The sequence below is a fragment of the Elephas maximus genome, chromosome 2 (assembly GCF_024166365.1).
Source record: "Elephas maximus indicus isolate mEleMax1 chromosome 2, mEleMax1 primary haplotype, whole genome shotgun sequence".
NCBI lineage: Eukaryota > Metazoa > Chordata > Mammalia > Proboscidea > Elephantidae > Elephas > Elephas maximus.
The window spans coordinates 226,008,662-226,034,775 of record NC_064820.1 but is presented as its reverse complement, the minus strand read 5'-3'; the positions used below and the strand labels follow the sequence as shown (position 1 = coordinate 226,034,775).

The 26,114-nt window shown below is 50.5% G+C and overlaps 1 protein-coding gene across 1 annotated transcript in view; it reads right to left on the bottom strand.

Annotated features, from left to right (window-relative positions):
- ABCG1 (ATP binding cassette subfamily G member 1) overlaps positions 1–26,114 on the bottom strand; it is a 94,561-nt gene that overhangs the window by 15,797 nt on the left and 52,650 nt on the right. Inside the window, exons 3-8 of the mRNA XM_049874929.1 lie at positions 19,168–19,285; positions 16,995–17,127; positions 13,883–13,933; positions 5,836–5,981; positions 4,226–4,349; positions 3,474–3,588 (exon numbers count right to left, since the gene is read on the bottom strand). Coding sequence (XP_049730886.1) covers positions 3,474–3,588; positions 4,226–4,349; positions 5,836–5,981; positions 13,883–13,933; positions 16,995–17,127; positions 19,168–19,285 — 687 coding nt within the window. The remainder of the gene's footprint in view (positions 1–3,473; positions 3,589–4,225; positions 4,350–5,835; positions 5,982–13,882; positions 13,934–16,994; positions 17,128–19,167; positions 19,286–26,114) is intronic.

Below are 26,114 nucleotides of genomic sequence, written 5' to 3'. Positions count from 1 at the left end.
TGGAGGCCCCCAGAAGGGAGCACCCTCATCTTTCCAGGGTCTCTCCCCATTTCCTTGTGCGCTGTCTCTTCCTGCCTGTTTGTTCTCCCTCTAAGGTCTCATCTCTTCTCAGGCTTAGGGTCTCTGCCTCCACCTGCTCAGGAGCACCCCGTCACCAACTGTCCCTTCTTCTCTTCTGGATCAACAGGCAACTATCGAGCAGATCCTTCCCAGTGGCGTTTCCACACGCTCAAGTCTTCCCTTTAAGCAAGGCTCTCCCTCAGCCTCACCTCCTTCCAGCTGACTGCCTCGTGTCCTTCCCTCACAGCCTACTTCTTGCTAGTGAGAAGCATCCCCTGGAACAATGTCTTGGGTGACGCCAGCTGGGGAACAGTGTAGAAAATAAGGACTCGTGGGAGTGGCATATCCAGATGTTTTTAAGAAAAACAACTGAACAGGAAAGGCTAATGGCAGAAAAAGCAAGGAGGAGGGGATGACAACGACAAAGGCTTAGATTCCAAGCACAATGGCCAAGGGGGCCCTGGGGAGTGAAAGCACTGGCTATCTCCAAATATGAGAAGTCAGGAGGGACGCCAAGGGCTCCTGCTCAGAGAGCTGGGCAAAAGAGGATGCTATTAACTGAGAACAAGATCAAGGAGCTGGTGGTTCAGTGGTAGAATTTTTGCCTTCCGTGTGGGAGACCCAGGTTTGATTCCCAGCCAGTGCACCTCAGGCACAGCCAACACCCAACTGTTGGTGGAGGCTTGTGTGTTGCTACGATGCTGAACAGGTTTCATGGGAGCTTCCAGACTGAGATGGACTAGGAAGAAAGGCCTGGTGATCTATTGCTGAAAATCAGCCAATAAAAACTCTAAGGATCACAACAGTCTGATTCACAACTGATCACAGGGATGGTGCCAGACGGGGCAGTATTTCCTTCTGTTGTGCACGGGGTCGCCATGAGATGGGGGCCAAACCGATGGCAGCTAACAACACTAACTGAGACCAGGGGCACAAAAGGAGCAGGAGCAGATGTGATGGGAGGAAAAGAGCGAGCTTGGTCTTGGAGACCCTGAATTTGAAGAGACTGTAGATTATGTTGATAGATGTGTTGGGGAATATGAAGCAGAGAAGTGGGTGCCGGGGACAGGGATTGGGTGGGCACCGGTATAAGTGATGTCTGATGGTGGAGTGAATGCCCTGGTGGGTTAGGGCCAGGAAGAGAAGACACCAAAGATGGAACCTTGAACCACGTTGATGGCGTTGGGTATTTGAGCTGTAAATACGGCGAGCACTATACAAGCAACAGGATCCTTTGGTGGTGCAAACAGTTAACACGCCGGGCTGCTAACCGCGAGCTGAAGGCTTAAGTTCACCCAGATGTACTTCGGAAGACAGGACTGGCAATCTACTTCTGAAAAATCAGCCACTGAAGACCCTGTGGAGTACAGTTCTACTCTGATACACATGGCGTCACCAGGAGTTGGCGTCGACCCCACCGCAAGTGGTTTTTTTATTGCCAGGCAGCGAGGCCAGCCAGTTTCCAGGCCTCTTTTAAGAGATGGGAGCTCAGACAATTAACTCAAGCTCTGGACTGCAAAGGTCAGTTTTTTTGTTTGTTTGTTAAATGCTCTGTCAAAATTTAAATCACCACTTTCCGTGTGTCTGTTAATTAATGCAAAAAAGGCTGCCTAAATGTGAATTCAAGCCTGATTCAGAAGAGGAAGTGAAACCAAAGATATCAGTGCTGAGGTCAGATGGCTCCTGGCTGAAAGCAGAGAATACCAGAAGGATGCTCACCTGTGTCTTACTGACTATGCAGAGGCATTCGACTGTGTGGATCATAACAAATGATGGATAACATTGCGAAGAATGGGAATTCCAGAACACTTAATTGTGCTCATGGGGAACCTGTACGTAGATCAAGAGGCAGTCATTCGAACAGAACAAGGGGATACTGCATGGTTTAAAGTCGGGAAAGGTGTGTGTCAGGGTCGTATCCTTCCACCATACCTATTCAATCTGTATGCTGAGCAAATAATCAATAAGCTGGACTATATGAAGAAGAACGGGGCATCAGAATTGAAGGAAGACTCATTAACAACCTGTGTTATGTAGATGATACAACCTTGCTTGCTGAAAGTAAAGAGGACTTGAAGTACTTACTGATGAAGCCCAAAGACCACAGCCTTCAGTATGGATTGCACCTCAACATAAAGAAAGCAAAAATCCTCACAACTGGACCAATAAGCAACACCATTACGAACAGAAAAGACTGAAGCTGTCAAGGATTTCATTTTACTTGGATCCACAATCAACACCCACGGAAGCAGCAGTCAAGAAATCAAAAGACGCATTGTATTGGGTAAATCTGCTGCAACAGATCTCTTTAAAGTGTTAAAAAGCAAAGACCGGCACCTTGAAGACTGAGGTACACCTGACCCAAGCCATGGTATTTTTAATCGCCTGATATGCATGTGAAAGCTGGACTACGAATGGGGAAGACTGAAGAAGAATTGATGCCTTTGAATTGTACTGGAGAAGAGTATTGACCGTATCAGGGACTGCCAGAGACCCAACAAGTCTGTCTTGGACAAGTACAGCCAGAATGCTCCTAAGAACCAAGGATGGCGAGACTACGTCTCACATACTTTGGACGTGTTATCAGGAGGGGTCAGTCCCTGGAGAAGGACATGCTTGGTGAACTAGAGGCTCATCAAAAAAGAGGAAGACCCCCAACAGGGTGGACCGACACAGTGCTGCAACAGTGGGCTTAAGCCTGACAACAACTTTAAGGATGGCGCAGGACTGGGCCGTGTTTAGTTCTGTCGTACGTGTAGTCGCTATGAGTTGGAACCAACTTGACGGCACCTAACAACGACAACAAACGTAATCTTTTGTTTTTTTTCTTTTTTAGAAATGGAGCCCGGACAGCACAGTGGTTCAGAGCTCGGCTGTTAATCAAAAGGTCAACAGTTCGAATCCACCAGCTGCTCCTTGGAAACCCTCTGGGGCAGTTCTACTCCGTCCTACAGGGTCGCTATGAGTCAGAATCGACTCGATGGCAAGGGTTTTTTGAGAAATCACTTTCATTAAACCAGAGGACTAATAAGGAAATGTGTTAGGAAACACTGCTCCTAACATGTAGCTAAGGAGCCTTGGTGGTGCAGCAGTTAAGCATTTGGCTCCCAACTGAAAGGTCAGCGGTTCCAACCATCAGCAGCTCCACGGGAGAAAGATGTGACAGTCTGCTTTTGTAAAGATTACAGCCTTGGTAACTCTGTGGGGCGGTTCTAATCTGTCCTGTAGGGTCACTATGAGTCGGAAGCAACTCAACGGCAATGGGTTTTGAAGGTCCACCACAGAATGAAACTTGAGCCATTTGTGGGAGATTCAAGTAATTCCTGATTCTGAGCCCAGGGACAAGTGGAGACCCACACAGAGTGGGGAAGAGCCCCAACCTTCTCCTTCCTGCTGGTCAAGGTCCTACTTACCAAAATCTGCTGGATTGTGGTAGGTCGGGCAGTTCAGACCTAAATCCCTCAGATAAGGGACCAGATTGGAGACTTTCCCCCGATACACACACTGTCCTTGACTTAGGACGTAAAGCTGGAAAAAAAAAAATGAGCGGAAAAACATCAACCCCTGCCTTCCTGTTTCGAGAGCAACGGGCACTCTCAGTCAATCCCAGCCTCTCTGTCTCTCTTGTTCTGTGTCTGTCTCTGTCTCCTTTCATCTCTCAGTCTCTCTCTTGCTTTCTCTTCCTCTCATTAGATCTTTAAGCTACCTCCCCAGCACCCTGTTAAAGCTCAAAGGGAAATCCACAATGCGACAGGGAAGACGGAAGATGCTGTGTACCCAAGGATCATGCTACCATATTGCTCTTTTTTTTTTGGTCACTAACCACCTGCTAAAGAGCCCTGGTGGCGCAGTGCTTAACATTTTAAATTAGGCTACTAAGCCAAAAAGTTAAAAAAAAAAAAAAATTGCCGTCAATTTGGTGCAAATAGTCCATGCACTTGGCTGCTAACCAAAAGGTTGGCAGTTCGAGTCCACTCAGAAGTGCCCTGGAAGAAAGGGCTGGTGATCTACTTCCAAAAAAATCAGCCGTGAAAACCCTACACAGCACAGTTCTACTCTGACACACAGGGGGTCACCAGGAGTAGGGGTCAACTGGATGGCAACGGATTCTTTTTTTTTTTTTAAATCACAGCAGGACTAGGCAGGTGGGGTCAGGCTGGCATACCTGGTCAAACAGTTCGAAGAGCTTGGCGCTGGGCTGGTGGATGGTGCAGATGATGGAGCGGCCTCCTTGGGCCAACCCTTTCATCAGGGAGACCACCTGGAAGCAGGAGGCACTGTCCAGGCCGCTGCAAGTCAAAGGCACTGTTGAGACCCAGTGGGCAGTGGGACCAAGCCCACTGGCCCAGGAACCCTGCGCCCCAGAAGGGCTTGAGAGCAGAGACTTACAGCTACACAGCCCCTCCCCGAGGTCCCCCTCTGCTTCACCTGCTCCCAGTGGGGCCTGTGCATATGGTATTTAATGCTTGACAAGGACAGGGAAAATGCCCAGTAGTTCTTGCCAAAGGGACCCAGGATGAAAATGGTGGAGGAGTCCCACCTGTCCTGGCAGGAGAGGACTCAGCACTGTCCTAGCAGCTGGCTGGGCCTCCCAAGTGATGGAGGGGGTTGGCCACCGCAGCCCTGGTCCCTCCCCATACCAAGGGCTGGGGCAGAGAGGGTAGCTGTCCACGCAACTGCAGGCCAGGGCTTTCTCCAGCAGGTGTTCTACCGGAGCTCACTGAGGGCTCTTGCTGGGGCCCAGGGTGCCCTTTCCTCTTCCCTCACTCCCCCCAGCACCTCCTGACCCCCTTAGGCTCTGTACCCTCCATTCCCTGTGATAGATAAGGTGACTGAGTATGTGACAGGCAGCCCCCCGCAGCCCACGCCTCCCTCGCCAGCGACACCAATGTTCTGCCCAAAGGTGCTATTTTAAGGGCTCACTGCAGTCACTTGTTTTGAAGTATCTTTACAGGGCTGTCTTAGTTCCGCCCACCGTGGGCTGGGCACTGTGCAGGGCCTGGGCACAGAAGGCACAGACCCCTCCCGAAATCTAACTGGGCGGGGGGGTGGGGGAGGCAAGTGGGCATAAACTGGGCAACATGGAGACTAGACAGAGGCAGTTAAGAGGATCTCCGACCCTGCCTGCCCATCGCTGGCTGTCCTGCACTTGCTGCAAGGGGCAAGTGAGTATCATACAGTTAGGAACAGGCATGGCCGAGTTACTGCCCGTGGGCGTAGAGCCAGGGTCTTGGAGTATCATCCCAGCGTACACCCACAGGAGGTGAACAGGCATCTTGGGGAGAAGGGGCTGGGCTTGGTTAGCCACAGAGAGCCCAGGTGAGCAAGGTGAGACCAGAGTCTTCCTCCAGCCTTCTCTGAGCCTCTAATGTGCTGAGGAGCACGGTGTATTAGGATCCAGCGTTCCCAGAACACATCTGACCCCAGGACCCTTCTCCAGGGCACTGCAGCGCACTGGCCCTCAGAGCGGTTGTGCTACTTCGGGGCCCACTTTATCACAGGGCCCACTCACATACAGAAAGCACCCTGTGGGGGTCTCCCCATATAAGCCGAGAACTTGATGTCTCTTGAGGAAAAGGGAAGGAGGTGGAAGTTGGTTCTCGGCCCTATGACCCCAGAACACAAGCAGAAAGAGGGGAGCAGCATAGCATGCCTCCCCCTGGGAGGTCACGTGACAGAACTTAGTGTTAGGGGCCCCCCAGAAACTGCCGAGCTGGGGGTACCACCAAGCAAGGAGGCACAGCCCCTCCCAGATGCTCCCCTGCACTGACTCACCTGGTCGGTTCATCAAAGAACATGACGGGTGGATTGTTGACCAGCTCCAGTGCAATGGCCAGGCGCTTCCGCTGGCCACCTGAGAGGCTGCCCGTCCGCGTGTTGGCACAGGATAGCAGGCCCAGCGCCGTCAGGATCTCCTTGACCTGGAGGAGCAATGCATCTAGGGTCATCATGAAGACTGTGAAGACTGCCTGCCCAATCCACCCCGCAAGGGCCCGGAGGAGAAAGACCACCTGCCCTCCTCCAGCTGGAGACAACCCTCATTTTCTCACATAGATGCCCAAATTGGGACTCAGCCAGGCTGCCCATTACCAAGGGGGCATGCTCCATTCCTCTAGGCAGCGCTGCACAGAGGGCATCGAGTCAATTCCAACTCATGGTGACCCCACGTGTGCAGAGTAGAACTGCTCCATAGGATTTTCAAGGCTGTGACCTTTTGGAAGCAGATCACCAGGCCTATCTTCCCAGGCACCTCTGGGTGGATTCGAAACGTCAACCTTTCAGCTAGTAGTCAAGTGTTTAACCGTCTGCACCATCCAGGGATCTAAATATTTCTGTTGGGTGGATGGACTAAAGGATAAACAAACAGATGGGTGATCAGGTTTCTGATCAGCACAAAGGGGGTCATGATGGTATCACAGGGTTGCTGTGATGATTAAACGAGAAAATGAATGCCAAGTGTTTGCCATGATGCTGGGCACACAGCAAGCATTCAAGCCAAGGCCAACTATGAATGACGTTAATACTCTTCCCGCTAACAGGAAGCAGAGCAATGGTGGTTCAGTGGTAGAATTCTCTCCTCTCTTGTGGGAGACCCGGGTTTGATTCCCGGCCAATGCATCTCATGTGCAGCCACCACCCATCTGTCAGTAGAGGTTTGTGTGTTGCTATGATGCTGAACAGGTTTCAACAGAGCTTCAGACACAGGCAGACTAGGAAGAAAGGCCTGGCAACCTACTTTCGAAAATCAGTTCATGAAAACCAAGTGGATCACAATGGTCCAAGCCCCAGCCGATCATGAAGTGGCACAGCACTGGGCAGCATTTTATTCCTGGGATTGCCATGAGCCGGAGGCCTACGTGATGGCAGCTAACAGCAGCAACAAATGAGGAGAACGTGAATGGAGCTCCCGGAGACACACAAAGCTACAGGCCAGTCCTCTCAGGAGGGAAGGAAGTCATTTGTGCACTTATAAATAAGAATCCAGGTCTTTGAACAGCAACCAGACCTTGAAGCTGACTTGCAAGGATGAGGGCGTCTGATTAAAGCAGTCAGTGCAACCCAAGCAAGCATCAGTGCTGGCTCCCCGCCACAGGGAAGCAAGCTGGACACCAAGATAGAAACGGTGCACCGTGGACGAGCCCTCCCTGTCTGCTTTGATGATTGATCCAGGAGAGACTCCGGAAGGGGAAGGTCAGCCAGCTTCCACGCGGGCTGTGGGGCTGGTTTCAGCAGCAGTGTTCAGAATCCGCCTCCAAGGCAGGCCCACAGGAAGGTGGGGCTGGGCAGCAGTCCCTTCCCTGCCTCCACACCAGGCTCCCCTCCTGGGGGCAGCCCACCTCGGGGCTCCAGCCAGAATTCACCCACCCCAGTCCCTGTCCCTGGCAGGCCAGCCCTGGGTGCCAGCCCCTTGTGGCCACAGAGGGCGACCCCCACCCAGCAGGCTCTCTGGGGAGATGAGGTCATCCAGAAGGAGGAAGAGCTTGCAAGGAAGAAAATTTTTACTCCAGCTCTTGAATTGTGTATGCACGGTCAGTACAAAATGCAGCTTTGGTAGAGAAAGAAAGAGGGCAGTGCTGCTCAATGGCTGGGAAGCAGGTGGTGGAGTGGGCACCTGGGGTCAGAAGGAGCCATGTTCAAATCCTGCTGTGGCCTCACTCTGGATGCTCCCCTTAACCCAACTCCATCACCTCCTTCTAGAACATGTTGCCTTTGAGTGATACGAACCTGGAAAGAACTTCAGTGAGCTTCTTCTGGAAAAGGCTTATCAGGTGGGGTGGAGGGGGGAGGACGGTTTCTCCTGATCCCTGGTCGCTCTCTATCTCGTGCAGACCCCAGCTGCTGGTTTTCCCACAGAGAGGCTCGTGTGGTCCTCTTCAACACTGGCCCAAGTTGCAGGACCTCTGGTTGCTACAGCTTGCTTCTGTGGCACTCCACAAAAATAGCACACCCCTTTCCCCCCCCACTGTCCTTTAGTCCTCATAGTCGGACAAGGTTCAAGACCGACTCTAAATACTTCGGAGTCCCCGGTAGTGCAAACAGTTAATGCACTTGGTTGCTGGCTGAAAAGCTGGGGTTCTTATTCATCACGAGGTGCCTCAGAAAAAAGGCCTGGCAACCTACATCTGAAAATCGGCCAACGAAAACCCTATGTGTCACAACTGTCGGATCCCATTGTGCATGGGGTCGCCATGTGTTGGCAGCTGACTCAGTGTTGGCGAATGGCAACAACAGCAACAGGTCAGGAGCCTGAGATGGTGCACATCGTTAACGAGCTCAGCTGCTAACTGAAAGCCTGGAGGTTTGAGTCCACCCAGAGGTACCTTGAAAGAAAGGCCTGGTGATCTACTTCTGAAAAATCAGCCATTGAAAACCCTATGGAGCACAGTTCTGCTCTGACACACACGGGGTCATCGTGAGTCGGGGTTGACTCGATGGCAGCTGGTTTGGTTTTTTGGTTTGGCCCGATGCTTTCTTCTTAGGCAGCTCCTCGTGCTCGCTGAGGGTCTCCTGGGCCCACCCCCTCATCCCTCCAAAGAGGGCGTTGGAGATAGGGACCACACAGTGGGCCATTTCCCTCTCCCTGGCTCCTGTCTTCACCGCCAAGGGGCCTACCACCCTTTTTTTCCAGCATTCTCTCAGAAGGAGATCTACTTCCAAAATTCAGCCCATGAAATCACTATGGATCATAAGAGTCTGATCCACGACCCATCACTGAGACAGCGCAGGACCAGGCAGTGTTTTCGTTTCCTTGGGCATGGGGTCGCTGTAAGTCAGGGCGGGTACAAAGATTGGTTTTGCAAACAATGAGATTATTTATTTTTTATATCCTCCCTAAACAAAGCACTCCACCAGAGTCCACCTGAGCCACCCGGGGCCCCTCTTGTATGCTCCTTCCTCTGGGAGTCTGTCTCTGCAGCCTCAGGCCAGCCTCTGAAGACCCTGCTCCTGATGAAGCCACCTTACTCGTTGGAGAGCTCCCAAGGGCCAGGGCTGCTTTTCCAGGAAACAGGAAAGGCCATGGATAACACATTCCACCACCTACTAGAACATTCCATTCCATTGTGCTTCCACAAGATATGAAGAACTTTGCACCCATGTACACACAGGAGCTGGAGGGAAATGAGTCAGGGCATGAAATCCTATTTTGTCCTGGAAGCAGCCCCATGGATGAGTTCTCAGGGAGGTGGGGCCCGCAGTCCAGATGAGAAACAAGAGGGCCAGTGAGTTACGGGGCAGCCCCAGGCCATCCCGGGCTGGGGGCTTCTGGTGAGAGACGTGTGCAGGACCGTTTGGTACCTGCAGATCCTGCAGCGACAGCTTGGTGTGCTGCTCAACCCAGAGAAGATGAACCTGAAGGGAGGCGAAAGTGTTTTACCCTCTCAGAGACGGTTTCACCACAGAGCAGCACTGAGAACCCTTACCCAGTCCACATTTTTGCTCTTATAAACCCTGCTGAGAAGAGCACGAGGCTTTCTTAAGCCTTTTTCATAGGCCAGGTGTACAGGGGACGCCCACAGTGGTAAGCCCCTATCCACCTGAGGGACTGCACTGTGGCTCCTCCCAGGAGATGGCCCCCACTCCCACCATGGGTGCCATCTTTCCCCTGTCCCATCCCTTCTGGTCGAGCAGGCACAGCAGGCTCTTGTGGCCCACTGCTAGGACCCTCACCAGCCTCGCCAGATAAAGGGCTGCACGCTGGACTCTGAAGGTGAATAGCTTAGAGTCATGGACAAAGCTGAATAAGCCCGGCTGTTGTGTTCCTCAGTGCAGAATGCCTGCCAGGACATGCTCACTGGTCCACCCAGCCCTTTACAAGATCAACTTTGGCATACTGTGATGGCTTTCCTTTTGGTATGATGCTGGGAGCTATGCCACCAGTATTATAAATACCAGCAGGGTCACACATGGTGGAGAGGTTTCAGTGACGCTTCCAGACTAAGAGGCCTGGTGATCTGCTTCCTAAAATTAGCCAATGAAAACCCCATGGGTCACAAGAGAACACTGTCTGATATAGTGCTGGAAGATGAGCCCGTAGGTAGGAAGACACTCAAAATAAACACTGGCTGCAACAATGGACTCGAGCATACCAACGACTATAAAGATGGTGCAGGACTGGGCAACATTTCTTTCTGTTGTGTGTGGGGATGCCGTGAGTTGGAGGCTATTTGATGGCAACTAACTACAAATTGCATTTGAAAAGCCTGATTGAGTTAGGCTAGGGCTGCACTGAGGCCCTACCACAGCCTATACATGGACCACATCTGCTCTGATGAGTTCAAAGACTGTGAAGACATCATCTAACTCAGCTTCGCATTAGCTCCAAAAGGCAGGTGGGGCTGGTCTTACGACCTCACATGACTGCCGGGAAGCCCAGAGGACTGGGGGCAGGCATTCGAGGCCAACAGTGGGTTCCAGGAGGCCAGGGCTGGAGGTGGCTCTGTATACCTACAGGGTCTTCTCTGTGTTACCAAGACCCTTGAGGACCTCCCTCATTTGCTCAGCCCACAGGGTGTGACTCCCAAGCTGATCTTCTCTGCCGTCACCCCTGTCATTAGTCCTTTGGTTCTAAGAGACAGAATTCCCTCTCCAGCTCCTCACCCTTCTCCTCCAAGTCAGGATCAGTGCTGTTTCTGCAGTGTCTCTTGGAATCTCAGAATCCAGTTACTTATTGTGGAGGCAGCTATCTGATGGCCCTGTGGAAACCTGCTGGGGCTAGTTGAGTGAACAGACTGGATTGAAGCTCCTACATTCTGTGGATGCTTCTCATGTATCTTCAGGCCCAGGAGACTGGAAGAGGAACATGACATGGCTTGAGAGGGGCCAGAGGACACCACTCTCCTCTCCTGGCCTTTCTTCACGGTGCCATCTTGAGCTCCTGACAACCCCTCTCTCCCAGCCCTGCAGTGGACAGCTTTCTCCTGCCTAGCAGTGGGGACCCTGAGCCTGAGGTGGGAGGAGAGGTGGGGCACTCACTCCATTTCTCTCCAGCCAAGCACGGTCCCATCCTTTTTTTGATATAAGTTCATCTTCAGGCTTACCCAGAGGTCTCCGGGTGGTGTAAATGGTTTGCGCCCAACTACTAACCTAAAGGTTGGTGGCTCGAACCTACCCAGTGGTGCCACAGAGGAAAGGCCTGGCCATCTGCTCCTGTAAAGCCTGGGAAACCCTATGGGGAAATTCTACTCTGTCATGTAGGGTCGCTATGAGTTGGAATCGACTCAGTGGCAACACGTTTGGCGTTTGGTTTTCAGCCTAGCCAGAGCCAGGTTTCTCCTTGGACTGTGTTCTGACACTTGGTTTCTCCTCCGTTCAACCCCGTGACTAAAACCAATCCTTTGTTATCGACACTTGTCTTCTGTAAGTTGGCATAATAAAGATTCTCGGGTGCAGCTGCCGAAGGCCTGGGAGGTGGTGTGTGTATTGTACGCAGGTGTTCAAGGTACGCCATTTAGAAAAGATCAGCCGTCAAAGCAGCCCTCTCCTTTAACCCAAACAATGAAGTCACGAGACCTTTCTGCCTCCATCAAGTGACAGAAATGCATGTGGTTTCCACATCTTGTTGTTCTGGCTTCCAGAAATCCATTTTAAGGAGTCCCCGGGTGGTGCAAACCATTAAGCCCTCGACTACTAACCGGAAGCTTGGCGGCTTGAATCCATCCAGAGGCGTGCCTCGGAAGACAGGCCTGGCAATCTGCTTCCAAAAAGTCACACCCTTGAAAACTGTAGGGAGCAGAGTTCTACAGTGCACACATGGGGTCGCCCTAAGTTAGAATCAGCTCCACGGCAACTAACGAGACGCCACCTTACTGCTTCCAATCTCAGAATAGGAACTCAGAGGCGCTCCACGCGAAACATCTGGAGTAGCAACGAGAGGCCCCTTACTTCTCACATAAATCAGGTTCTACCTGCACCACGCACTCCAACCGCCCCCTCCAAATGTCATGGGCTGAATCAGAAGAGTTCTGAAGGGGCGGTGGGGTGAGGAGTGGAGAACGTGGAGGGAGAACAAGCAGTCCAAAGGGAGCCCACCACTTGTCTCATACCAAAGTGGTTTAATTTACTTTATACAAACTATTCCGTGTAAGAGGAGAGGGCACAAATGCCATGACTAGAACTGCTATTGATATTTCCTTAGCATATTGGACCATATTCTATTAATCATTCCGTTTGATATCAAAACACAAGGAGCCAAGTTATACCACTGATATTAACCCTGCAAATCCTACGCTTTCAGCTGGCAGCATTGTCATCCTTTAAGGGTGTTAAAAGGCAAAAATAATATTTTATAAATGGAGTCCATCAAATCCTGCTCTTAGGCTGAAGATTACACGAACATTTGCCTGCCAGGGGCCCATCACTGACCCGTAACACCTGGGAGAGGACACAGGACGGGTTTCCGTTCTAACCAGCTGCCATGGAGTCGAATCCAATTCGCGCTGACCCGAGGTGTGTCAGAGTAGAACCGTGCTGCCTAGGGTTTTCAGTGGCAGATTTTTTGGAAGTAGGAGGCCAGGCCTTTCTTCTGAAGTGCCTCTGAGTGGACTTGAACTGCTAACCTTTCAGTTAGCTACCGAGCATGATGGAGTCTACCCAGAGGCTCCTCAGAAAAAAGGGCTGGCCATCTACTTCCAAAAATGCAGCCACTGAAAACCCTAAGGAGTACGTTCTACTTGGATACACATGGGGCCACCGTGAGGTGGAGCTGACCACAGCAATTGGCTCCCGGGGGAAGGAACTGTCAACAATCAGTCAAAGGAGTTACGAGGTCCCAGACATCATAGAAACTTGCTTATTTTTTTTAAAAAGCCTTGTTAATAGCAGGCAAGAACCAAATTTCTTCTTGTGTGGGTGGGTGGGTGGAGGGTGGCTATTTTTAAATAAGTGGCTAAGCACCATCATTGTTAGTATTTTATATATATATAAAAAAAAATTAATCGAAAGGGTATTACATACAGAAACAAGCCAAGCACTTGGCCCAACCCTGATGCTGGTTCTGGCCACCTCCACTTTCAGACCACTGACCCACCACGTCCTGGCTACTCTTGTGCCATGGCTTCTGGCGTGGAGAATCGGCGCTGTGACTCTCTCCAGAGCCACCTCTCTGGGCCCCGCCTGCTCGGCCACAGCCCTCTCCCACACGCAGAAAGCGGTGAAAGACTAGGCGAAAACAAATCAACAGAGACTCAAAAGAACCCTCCTGTGCATGTTTTCAGTCTAGAACCGTGGCGCAAAAAGTTAAGTGTAGCTCGGCTACTGACTAAAAGGTTGACAGTTCAAATCCACCCAGAGCTGCTTCAGAAGAAAGGCCTGGCGATCTATTTCCGAAAGATCACAGCCTGGAAAACTCGATGGAGCACAGTGCTACTCTGACACACTTGGGATCACCGGGAGCCAGAGTCAGCTCGACAACAGCTAGGTCTTTTTTGTTTTGTTTTGCTTTAATGGTTCTGTGGTAAAATTCTTGCCTTTCATACTACAGACCTGGGTGTGATTCCCAGCCATGTACACACCTTTTGCACAGCCACCGGCCATCTGTCATTGGAGGCTTGTGAGTTGCTATGATGCTGGACAGGTTTCAGTGGAGCTTCCAGACTAAGACGGACTAGGAAGAAAGGCCTGGCAATCTACTTCTGAAAATCAGCCAGTGAAAACCCTATGAATCGCAATGGTCTAATCCATAACCAACCATGGGGATGGTGCTGGACTGGGCAGCATTTCCTTCTGTTGTGCATGGGGTCACCGTGAGTCGGGGCTGACTCGACAGCAGCTAGTAACAACCAAACGACAAGGACCCTTTGCAGCCCCAAAGCATTGCACTCACCATCTCTCTTCTGCCTTCGTCCTTCTCCTGAAGCTTCAGATGTGCAGACACCTGCAGGGGACAAGAACAGCTGTGTCGAAGCAGAAGGCATGGCTCCCGGCAGGGCCACAGAAGCTATGGGATGAAGTTCCCTTAGGAGCCTCACACGGCCGCACTCTGAGCCCTGAACCCGAGGGGCTTTCTGCATCACCTGGATGACTGAGGAAAGCCTGGGGGAGGTCTTGGCTTCCTGCTTCCCTTGGCTTAATAACGGCAGGGCCATAGGGGAGCACTAGGTGCCTTGGACACTTCCTTTTATCTCAGAAGAATTCTCAGCTGTGGCAACGAGGCAAGTTGAATGCTGGCAATTCAGAGATAAGGAGTCACCAGGCATCAGGGCTTGATGACCGACCACAAGCCAGCTGTTAAGCCATTGGTATATTCCCGCCCACAGTGGAATATTAACACCACAGAAGTTGGCAGATGCTACATATCAGGGCAGCTTTTTCTTTTTTTTTTTTAAGGTCTTGTTTATCAGCACACCACTGGGCCCCTGATCTGGCACGATAAAACCCTGAGGTATAATTCATCGTGCCTGGCATATCTGCCTTGGTTTTGCTCCACTGACTTCTGTGGCCTTGGGCAAGCAAATAAGGAGCCTTAGCTTCCTCATCGGCACAACAGGAGATTAAAATATTCTCACCTCAGGAGCTAGTGAAGTTGCTGTAAGCACCAAACAAGAGTCCCTGAGAAGCTGAGGTGAGTGGCGGTGCGGTCAGGATGCCAGCCCGAGACAGCGCCAGGCCCAAGCCAGCAGGGCAGAGGACAGCCACCTGCTGTGTAGCACCTGATGTCACCGCTCTGTCTGCCACGTGGTGATGGGGATCCCAGGTGACACACACATGTGCACTTGTGTCTGATAGGTGAGTGGGCTTCAGGAAGATTGGCAGCCACTCTATTCTACGCATGTCATGGTGCCTTGAGAAGTAAAGGGTACTCTAGTCTCAAGTTAAAAGTAGTATGCAGAGGTACTGTGAAACTCCCAGAATCAAGATCCAATTGAATGCCATTTTGAACCTAAAAATACTTCACATGGCAGAGCCTGGTGACAAGGTTAGGGGGAGGGCAGAGATGACAACAGAAGCCACCAATCTTGCCTGCAAACAAAAGCAGTGACTGAGCTGGATATTAAAGCCACGTTTCTCAGCACGAAACGATGTGCTTAATTCATCAGGTGGCTGAGCAGCTCAGCCCAAGGTGAAGCAGCAGTTCAGGAACCAACGAGGTATGTATAAAGCTTGCACTTACCAAATACACAGAACAGGGAACGTCCTGGTGAAGAGAAACATCCCAAGGGGCTGCTTCACCTAGCTACTTGCAAACTTCCCCAAAACTCCCCTGCTCCCATCACTGTGCCCATCTAGAGGCCGGATAAACATCTGGTCTGCCCAGCACACAGGCCTGCCTCAAAGGCCGAGCCTTGTGGGGAGGTATCTCCCGCCTCCCAGAACACTCAGTACTCAGGAAAGGTGAATGAGAACAGCCCTACGGGAACCTCCCTTTCTGGTTCCCCACAAAGCAGCTTAGGGAACAGATCATGTAACTGAAAAATGAACCTGCTTCTCTGAACTCAGCTCAAAGCCTCTTGGAATCGCCCTTCAGACAAAATGCTCTACAGCTGCCATGCTCTGACACCGCCAGGCAGTATCAAAGCCAGGCGCTCAGGACCCGTCCTTGCAAGCTGGGAAAACCAAGGCAAACACCTATCTCCTAACCGAGGGTACAGAGCAGGCCAGGCTGAGAATCGTGTGAGGGCAAAGCAGAAAAACAAAGAGCCACCCCCCACCCCCACCCAAAAGAACCCTGATAAGCAACCAAGGCTGCCCACTAACTTTCAACTCTTGGGGGCCCTTCCAGAGAATTCTGCTGCCCAGAGTTAAGTCAGTGTGGCATAGGTCAGCGTGAGTTGGACCTTTTTAAAAACATGGCTCTGGAAGCCCAGGGTCATAGCACCAGACTGGATCATGGTCTGTTCAAAAAGCACAGCCAGGCTGTTCTGGAAACTTCTCGTATAGAAAGCCACCTGGACACTTCTGTGACCCCAAAAGGGTGAAGCCATTTTTAAACTTTCACAAATGCTGACCTCATCCACCGAGGGCTTAAGTGAAGACATTACAGAGAACCTTATTAGGAGTGAGAAGAAATGGTGACTGAGTTTTAATAGCAATGGGCATTGACTGAGCATTGACTATACGCTGGGATGGTATCTCTGTGTTACCTGCATTATCCCACAGTAGCAATGAGCATTAACTGAGCACCAACTGTATGCTGGGACTCTCCTTCTGTATTACCTGCATTATCCCATGCAATATTCAAGGCAACCTTGCATGGTCTTACCGAGGGGGAACCTGAGGATATAAGAGGTAAAGCAAGTGCCTGGCAAGGAAGTCAAGCTTAGCAGTTAAAGGCAACACCTTGAAGTCAGAGAGACCTGTCTCTGAGTCCCAGTGCAACCATCATCAGCAGCTGTGTGACTTTGGGCTAATGGCTTACTCTCTGGGGCTCCATTTCTATTCTGCTTTCAGAGGTTATAATAGCTCTTGGCAGAGTGGGTATGATGGCCGCATAGAGCTGTGTGCATGCAGGGCCTGGGTCTGGCAGGGTGTAGCTAATGCTGGATTCATTCCCCTACCTGAAAAATGGGCGAGTTGGTGATTATGACCCTTGGAGCCCAAACTAAGGAAGCAGGTTCACCAGGACTTGGCCCCCATGTCACAGAACGACTCAAGGACGGACTGACGGGGAAGGCAAGGGCCTTGGCCCACTGGGGGAATAGTACTGTGGCTTCCCAGGGAATGATCAGCTCTTCTCAGAAACTTGAGCACGATTTGACCATCCAAGGACTATGAGAAAGCAGGGTCTTGGGCGTTGGTTTTCAATGACGCTGTCCAAACAGCATGCCTCTTGGGTATTAGAACAATGCTAGAAGGAGGGGTTGCTGACCACTTGCAGGTGGCCTGGCAGAGCCGCCAGCCCCCTGTGTTGCTGGGTACTTGACAATGCCTCTGTCTAACGTGGAGGTGAGAGGTGAGCAGCCAGGTGGCTGGAGCAGCAGGTCGGCAGGGGGACTCACCATCATGGCCTCCTGGACGGTGAGGTGCGGCAGCAGCATATCATCCTGCATGATGTAGCAGGACACCTTTCGGAAGCAGCGCAGGTCCCGGGGCATGCCGTTGATGAGGACTGCCCCTTTCATGCCAGTCTCCCTGCAGGGCGACAGGAAGAGAAGTGTCATCATCCAGTCGCCAGCTCCTCCTGCTCCTCCACCCCCTCCCAGCATCTTTCCAGGTGAACCATCTGCCATAGAAACACTGAGGGGAGCCCTGGGAAGAGAACCCCAGCAACCTGGAGGAAGGAGTCACACAGAGAAGATGTCCGGCAGGGGAAAGAGAAGCCCAGTACCCGGCCTCCCCAGGGATGGTCTATTTATAGACAGTGGTAGCAGCTACGTTTTCTTTGCCTGTTAACACACAACAAAGACATTCATGGATGCTCCTCCACGCGCAGCCACGAGCTGGGAGGTGCACCTCCTGGTTGTGCAAGGGTTTGTAAGACTGGCTTCTGAGCAATGGCCCCAAAGGCCAAAGACTTCTGCAGTCGGGATGGCCAGTATGTCAGAGCCTATTTCCGAAGACCCTACTCTGACACCAACTGGGAAGGAGCGCCCAGCTTAGTCTTCGGGCTCAGGTGGCTCAGAGAGAAGAGGGCCTGGGCCCTGGTCCAGCTCAGCCAAGCAACGGTCCTTCTCTACCAGGCGGGGCTGTTCTTTCTGACCACCGTGTACAACTTGGGAGCATCCCATGTGGAAATGTGAAGATGGAAAGGACATGGCCTCACCAGCCAGACTCGCTCATTTGTTCATTCATTTATTCACTCAAAGACCCTTTACTGGGTGTCCACACTGCCTGACACTCTTCTGAGTGCAGTGGCCTCGCCCTGAGAAGTGGATGTCTTAGCCTCTCTACCCTCATCTCCCACTTTGGATTCATCTTTTCCAGCCCTGTCTCCCAGGTGCTAGGGAGAGCAGAAGCATAGAAGAGTCCACAGAGACCAATGAATGAATGTACATTCTGGTTTCCCCCTTCATTCAGCCCATCACTGTTGACTGAGGACCTGGTTGGTGGGTCTCTTCTTTCCTCCACGGATTGGGCTGGGATCCAGGGCTGCGCCCTGGGTACCAGGCCCTAGGCTGCCATCTGGAACGCTGGAATATACAAGCACAATTCAGGGGCTCCACGGCTGGAAAACAGCTGACCCGCAGGAAAGACTCCCTTCTCCTATGCCCTGTCATGACCTTGGGGAGTGGGAACTTGACTTGAACCTTTAGAGGTGATGGCAACAGGAAGGAAACTGTCGTAACTGAGATGTCTTAAGTTCTTAATTTCCATTATTAAAGAGTAATTTAAAAGTCCTAAGGAAAGGGGTGATAGTTATCTTTTTTTGTTGTTTTTTTTGTAAATTTCTAATTATCGTTTACTCTTTTCTAAAGATAACAAGTATAACTCATGGTAACTGAAAAGAGCTGGCGCAAGAGAGTTTTGTTTTTTTTTTTCAAACACTTCTAAAGATCCTGTTTTCTAACCATTCACAATGAATCACATTGGGCATGAAATTGTGGTTTCCAAAATGCCAAACAACTAACGTAATCCCAGCAAAAGGTTCAGGAACTCTGGGCCTCAGCCAAATGGTTCTCCTCATTGTCTTCGGAAAATGCTTTGTCTTACTCTTCGACACTCAGTCATACTTGTTCTCGTACAATCTCCTCCTCCCGACCTTGACCTTTCTGCTGCTTCTTGTTCCAGAAGACCTAGCCAAAGGCTGAGCTCCTTCAGGATACCACACCTGTTCATCCTGCCCCAGGGACCCCTCTCCCCTGAGCCTGTATCCGTTCTCCACCCATTCTGCAGCAAACATGCCGACTATCATGAAGGTGGCGCAGGACCTGGCAATGTCTCAATCTGTTATACATAAGGTCACTGTGAATCAGAGCCAGCGGAATGGCAGCTAACAACAACCGCCTTGTCATACTTCAATGTTATTCTCTTCCCTGAGCTGTTTCCCTCACAGATTTCATAGCTCCTTGACGGTAAAAATCCCCCTCATGTTCCACTGGAGCCATCCTGAACCGTAGGAAGTTACCTCCTGTGGACAAGAACATTCCCAGGTGACCGACTGAAGTAGCATCACTGTTCCCGACCAGCCAACACACCTGGGTGAAAACCTTGCTTACCCGTCTGTTTGCTCACCTGTACCCAGCCAGGATGTTCATGAGTGTGGATTTTCCAGCCCCAGAAGGGCCCATGATCGCCACCAGTTCACCACTGTTGAATTTTCCAGAAATTCCCTTCAGGAGGGTCTTGTATCCTACAAAAAGCAGACCGTATTAATTTTGTAATGATCACAGGATTCATTTTGTCTCACACAGGTATGCTTGGCTGCAAAACTGTGTCAAAAGGCAACACTTTTCTTGCCACGTTATAAAATGAGAAGTTCTAGTCAAGAAAATGGACCTAGCATCTTCTTCATGCCTTTATCTACTTTCTTAATTGCATTTCATGATGTATAATGATGATAATTACCAGGACATCTATAATACTTTCGAGTTTGCAAAGCACTTTTGCATTCATTACTGGATGGGCAAAGAATCTCCCATGCCCATTTGGAATGAGGGAATGGTTGTCCACCACCCATCTGTCAGTTGGTGGTGGCCTGCATGTTTCTGTGATGCTGGAAGCTATGCCACCAGTATTTCAAATACCAGCAGTGTCATCCATGGTGGACAGGTTTCAGCAGAGTTTCCAGACTAAGACAGACTAGGAGGAAAGGCCTGGCAATCTACTTCCAAAAATTAGCCAATGAAAACCCTATGGAACACAACAAAACATTATCTGATATAGTGCTGGGAGATGAGGCCCCTGGGCTGGAAGGCACTGACAGTATACAGTGGCCACAACAATGGACGCAAATATACCAGCAATCATGAAGATGGTGCAGGATCAGGCAACCTTTTTTTTTTTTTTTTAATTTTTATTGTGCTTTAAGTGAAAGTTTACAAATCAAGTGTGTCTCTCATACAAAAATTTATACACACCTTACTATATACTCCTAACTGCTCTCCCCCTAATGAGACAGCACACTCCTTCCCTCCACTCTCTATCTGCGTGTCCATTCGGCCAGCTTCTGGCCCCCACTGCCCTCTCATCAACCCTCTGGACAGGAGCTGCCACATAGAATCATGCATCTACTTGATCCAAGAAGCTCATTCTTCACCAGTATCATTTTCTATCCCATAGTCCAAACCAATCCCTGTCTGAAGAGTTGGCTTTGGGAATGGTTCCTGTCTTGGGCTAACAGAAGGTCTGGGGACCATGACCTCCGGGTCCGTCTAGTCTCAGTCAGACCATTAAGTCTGGTCTTTTTATGAGAATTTGGGGTCTGCACCCCACTGTCTCCTGCTCCCGCAGGGGTTCTCTGTTGTGTTTCCTACCAGAGCATTCATTGGTTGTAGCCGGGCACCATCTAGTTCTTCTGGCCTCAGGCTGATGTAGTTCCGGTTTATATGGTCCTTTCTGTCTCTGGGTCTTGTGATTACCTTGTGTCTTTAGTAGTCTTCATTCTCCTTTGGCCCAGGTGGGTTGAGACCAATTGATGCATCTTAGATGGCCGCTTGCTAGTGTTTAAGATCCCAGAAGCCACTCTCCAAAGTGTGATGCAGAATGTTTTCTTAATAGATTGTATTATCAGGCAACATTTTGTTCTGTTGTATATATAAGGTTGCCATGAGTCAGCGTCTATTCAGTAGCAACTAACAACAACAATGGTTATCTGGAAGGGCTGGGTGGCTTGACCAGGCCTGGCAGCCCGTGTGAGTGGGTCCTAGCCCCACACCCCACCACTGCCCATCTTACACTGCCCCTACCATGGCAAACATGTGCATTACCAATGTATTCCTACAAGAGTTTATCATTTGAAGCCACATAAAATCGCTTCAGGATTTCTGACAAGTCTCCACTTGACAGCATCTTAAAAAAAGAAAAAAAAAGTAGACATCCCAAGCAAAACTATGGTCATTTTTTTTCCCCCAAGTAAACTGTTTAAATGTGCAATAAATAATAGAATAGAAGCAACCAGGTTCATAAAGGAGTCCCTGTTTGGTGCAAATGGTTAACACACTCAGCTGCTAACCAAAAGGTTGGAGTTTCAAGCCTACCCAGAGGCACCTCAGAAGAAAGGCCTGGTGATCTACATCCAAAAAAATCAACTATTGAAAACCCCGTGGAGCGCAGTTCTACTCTGACACACGTGGGGTCGCCAGGAGTCAGGATCAACGCAACGGCAACTGGTTTGGTTTAATGACTCCTAATTCAGAAACACCTCTCAGTGCAGTATCAGATCAGAAAGTACCCCTGGGTGATCAAGAATCATCAAATATAATATTTAAGCTCCCAGACTTGATGTTCAAAGGGATTTGATGGGAAAAGGGCTATCAGGCTGCTGTACAAACTTGCTTGGCTTGTACTGTCTCCCTCATCGTTGACCGGCCCCTCCCTGAAGCCCCATACCAGTGTGTGCACAGGACCCTGGCCAGATTCTGGGGAGTTCTCTACCTGCCATTCTCTCACCTCCCACAGGTAGGACACAAGGACATTTCCAAGCTGTCACCAGGTGCCTCCTTAATTTGGACTGGGAGTCCCTGAGGCCTTGTTTAAGTGAGGCAGAGAGAAGAGGAAGCCAGAGGCAGGAAGCCTGCAGCTCTGTGATTCTGACTCATTATGGACAGCACCTGTCGCCTGGGGAGGGTGGAGAGTCCTCCCATGAGGAAAGGGCAAGAGAGAAGATGGAGCTCAGTCTAGGAGAGCAGCGTGGAACCGCAAATGGATGAGAGTCCTGGGGTCAGGATGTGATGAAGGAGGTTAGCAAACACAGGACACACGAGAGCCAAAGAAGACTAGTCCAGAGAAGGGGACAGGGAGCCCCAAACCCCTCCATCCATCAGGGGCTGAGTCTTCCCTCAGCAGACAGGCGGACAGAAGAACCACGGGCAGCGGAGACCATTCCTAAGTATAGCCACTTGCCCCACAGCTGGCAGGCCCCTCAGGACGGCGCTCCCGGCCTTAGGACCAGGCACGTTGGGGACTTCAGCCCCATGAGCACCTGGATGACATCAACAAGGGAGCGCTGTTTTCCGGGTGCTGCTCATTACGGGTCTCCTGCTGACTCAGTCAGAGTCTGGGTTACTCCCGAGCAAACCCTTCTGTGAGTTGTTCCCTCCCGAAGCTCAGAGATGACTCCAGGCTGACCCCATCAACAGAGCTGCCTGAGGACACAGAGGGTGGCTTAGGTGATCACTGGCCCCTTGGGCCCCAAGCACAGTCTACACACTGGAGTCATGAAGCTCATGAGGAAAACCTCCTTGCACCTCTTTGGGGCTCTGGAAGGTTCTTTCCCTTGGGCACCAGAAGGAGAGCCCAATGGTCCTCCTCAGGTACAATCACTGCAGGGCAAGGCTCTCCACTTTGACAGGACCTGGTGCTGGCCCTTGGATGTTGAGGTCCATTGGGGCACGAGATAATAGGACTAGCTGGAGGAAGCTCAAGGGGCTGGGATTCCAGGGCGCTAGGAACAGGATATGGGGTGGGAGCAGGGGGAGCACTCAGCCTTTTCAAGGGAAAAGGCGGAATGGTTGAGGGCATGCTATCGACCATGGTCTCGCTGTTTGGACCACCACACTGGAATCTGGAGATCGGCATGTGAACCCCAGTGCTGAACTGAGGCTCCAGCAAGCAGTTACTTTGCCTGATAAGGTGGATGACCCAGAAGGAAGAGAGACGTTGGCCCCAAGTTTATGGGGGAGACTGGGGAGTGTGGGTAAGGTGCCGTGGAGCCGTACCCGGGGTTCTCTTTGTGTGAGACCTATGTGGATCCTGCAGTGGAGAAAACATTAGGCTTAACTGAGGGCTGGAACCTATAATGCTAGAAACCCACTTTTCTTTAAAAAGCAACGCCCACACATTAAACCAAAAAACCAAACCCACTGCTGTCAAGTCGATTCCGACTCATAGCGACCCTATAGGACAGAATAGAATTGCCCCATAGGGTTTCCAAGGAGCTCCTGGGGGATCCGAACTGCTGACCTTTTGGTTAGCAGCTGTAGCTCTTGACCACTGTGTCACCAGGGTTTACACACACACGTTAGGGAGTGAAAAATCTTAAAAGTGACCTTTGAAACAGAAGTCAAGTAAAGAGTGATTTGCCCAACTCCTTGACAACCAGAGCCGATCCCGGTGGGACAGTGCATACTTAGAAGGGGTTTTGTAGGTCTCAGTGGGATGTGGAGGGATGAGATAAACACCTGTTAGAGGCTTTCCTGTTATAGCCATATTTTGTGTCTCCACAAACACATGTATCTATTTATGTAATGAAATCATCCTTTACAGAGCCCCAGGTTTTGTTCCTCTTACAGAAAAATAAAATGAAGACGCAACGTCTCAGGGCTCTCTGCCCTGCTTTCCTGCCAACGAGGCCTGCTCAGGCTGGTTTTTGGCATGCTGGACACACTGCCTGCCTTCACATACTTCTCCACTCCTGTTCACAATCCTGCATGTGCTCCACTGTCTTTGTGGTTGGGACAGCAAGTTCCCAGATGACAAGCCCAGAATCACCCAAGAGGCAGGGCCATCAGAGGCTCATTATCGGTCCACACAAGGTGCTGGTGTTCTGTCTTTATAACAACTAGACCAAATTCAGAGCACCGCAGCCAGACCAAAACCTAGACCATCGCAGCTACCAAAACCCAGACCACCACAGCCACCAAAACCCAGACCTCCACAGCCAGACCAAACCCAGACCACCACAGCCACCAAAACCCAGACCACCACAGCCAGACCAAAGCCCCAGAGACCCAGGCCACATGCGGGGCCTCTGCAGGTCCAGATGGGAGGAGGAAGAATGCTCCATTTAACTATATTGCTGCCATTTCCTCCCTTCCCTCCACTAACCCCAAGGTCTTTATCAACTGCTGTGTCCCTCTGAATGCTGCCTGCTAAGGAGTAATGGCGCATACAATTTAATGCCTTTTTAGGGGACATGAACCCGGTTTTGGTTAATCACGAAGATCAAAAGAAAAGCTGTTAGTTCGGTTAGGCAGGATGTGTTAATTCCATCCTCTGAGAAACGGAAAGAAAAGGAGGAACCAGAACCAGAGGTGAGTGTGGGCTCTGAGCTGTGGCCCTGGTCTGAGGAATTAATTCACTGCATAATGATGTGACCAGGATTGTCTGTCTTCTTAATCACCACGTCCCGTGTGCCTATAACTGTGCTTGGCACACGTTGGTTACTAAAAAATAAATGTTTATGGAGTTAAGGAGCTGAAGGTTACCACTTTGCATAAGTGGATTCAGAGTGACACCCACCATCCCTTGGGGAAGCCACTCATGGCATACTGAACCAGAAGAAATTCTGAACGGCCCCTGGAGGACCCGCTGCCTGGGCTCCCCTAAAGTCTACTCACAGGATGGACTGACTTCTGGGCATTGAGCTTGTAGAGGGGCCACAGGTGCCTCTCTGTCTTCCCGTATGTAAGCATAAACCCATCCCTAGGCAGATGGCACAAAATCACAGGTAAACCTTTATATAACAACAATCAAAGCAGGGCTTCCAACTGGCTTGAACCAGTTCAGTCATGGCTGACAAAGTGAAGCCAGACCCAAAGTTTTAAAATTTGGTTGATGTGAAACGATAACCAGAATGGGAAAAATGGAATGTGAGACTCGGAAGAGGCTTAGTGAGCCCTTTCAGGAGCCTGATGTGGGAGATTGGGCTACTGGCAGGACTGTGGAGAGCAACACACATTCAAAGCGGTGTGGTCTGCCGCCATCTTTGAGCGGGGCACCACTGTTTCTGACTCTGCTTAGAATCCAAAGGGAATGACAACTGGTTGCTATGCATTTACACTGCCCTTGGTTTCTAAGAGGGAGATTAAGTTTTGACCTGTAACTTTTCCTGTTCCGGTTAAAGTTCCAGATCACTCAAATTTTGAAAATTTGGGTCTGTTCTGATTTCACTTCCTCAGCCATGACTGGACTAGGAAGAACTGGTCTGAAGCCGTGAATCAAGGTGTGCATATTATTTATTTGAGAGTGATCACCCTTCAATGCAATTTTGACTGAAGTTTAGGGCAGAGAAAAGTGCACATGGCGTAAGCCATGCCGCTCAGCTTGATGAACTTTCCCAGACAGAACAAACCCTTGTAACCTGCGCCCAGACAAAGAAACGGGGTGCAACCAGCCCTAGAAACCCCTCGTGCCCCCTTCCTGTCACTTCAGTAGGTAATTGCTTTGAATCGTACACAGAAGCCCAGGGGTGATGATTTTTAGACAGAGGAATAAATCCTTTCCCAAAGCGGGGGGGGGGGGGGGAGTCTTGCCCTCCTTTGGAAATCAAGACAACACTCCTTTGCTCCTGGGAAAAATTAGGGAGCCCCCATTTGATGTGAATTGCTCCCCAGTAATCCCATGAGCACTTGTTGCCTGCTGTGTGATTCTGCCCCCAGGACAGACTACAACCTCCTCCACTCAGCAGCTCCTGGGATGAGATGATTCTTAAGCCGGATGTATTTCAGGAATCCAGGGATAAAGAGTATGTATCCACTGTTTACATTTGCTATATAAGCTACGCCCCTTTGCACCTATCAGCCTGTCGTACTGTGCTGGCTTGCATGTTGCTATGATGCTGGAAGCTATGTCACCAGTATTTCAAAAGCAGCAGGGTCACTCGTGTTGGACAGGTTTCAGTGGAGCATCCAGACTAAGAAAGACTAGGAAGAAAGGCCTGGCAATCTACTTGAGAAAATTAGCCAATGAAAACCTTAATGGATCACAACAGAATGTTGTCCCATATAGCACTAAAAGGTGAGCTACCTAGGTTGGAAGGCACTCAAAATGCACAGTGGCCCAGTGGCCACAAAAATGGACTGGAGCATACCAGCAATCATGAAGATGGTGCAGGACTAGGAAGGTTTCATTCTGTTGTCCATCCGGTTGCCATGAGTTGGAGCAAACTTGATGGCAACTAACAACAACAACGTATCAGCTAAAGGCATCTTACAAAGAGAAACACTATTACCAACCTACAGGGGACGCGCAGCAGTGCAGCTTCAGTCTCAGATGAGGGAAGCAGTTTTTCTAATTTTGTA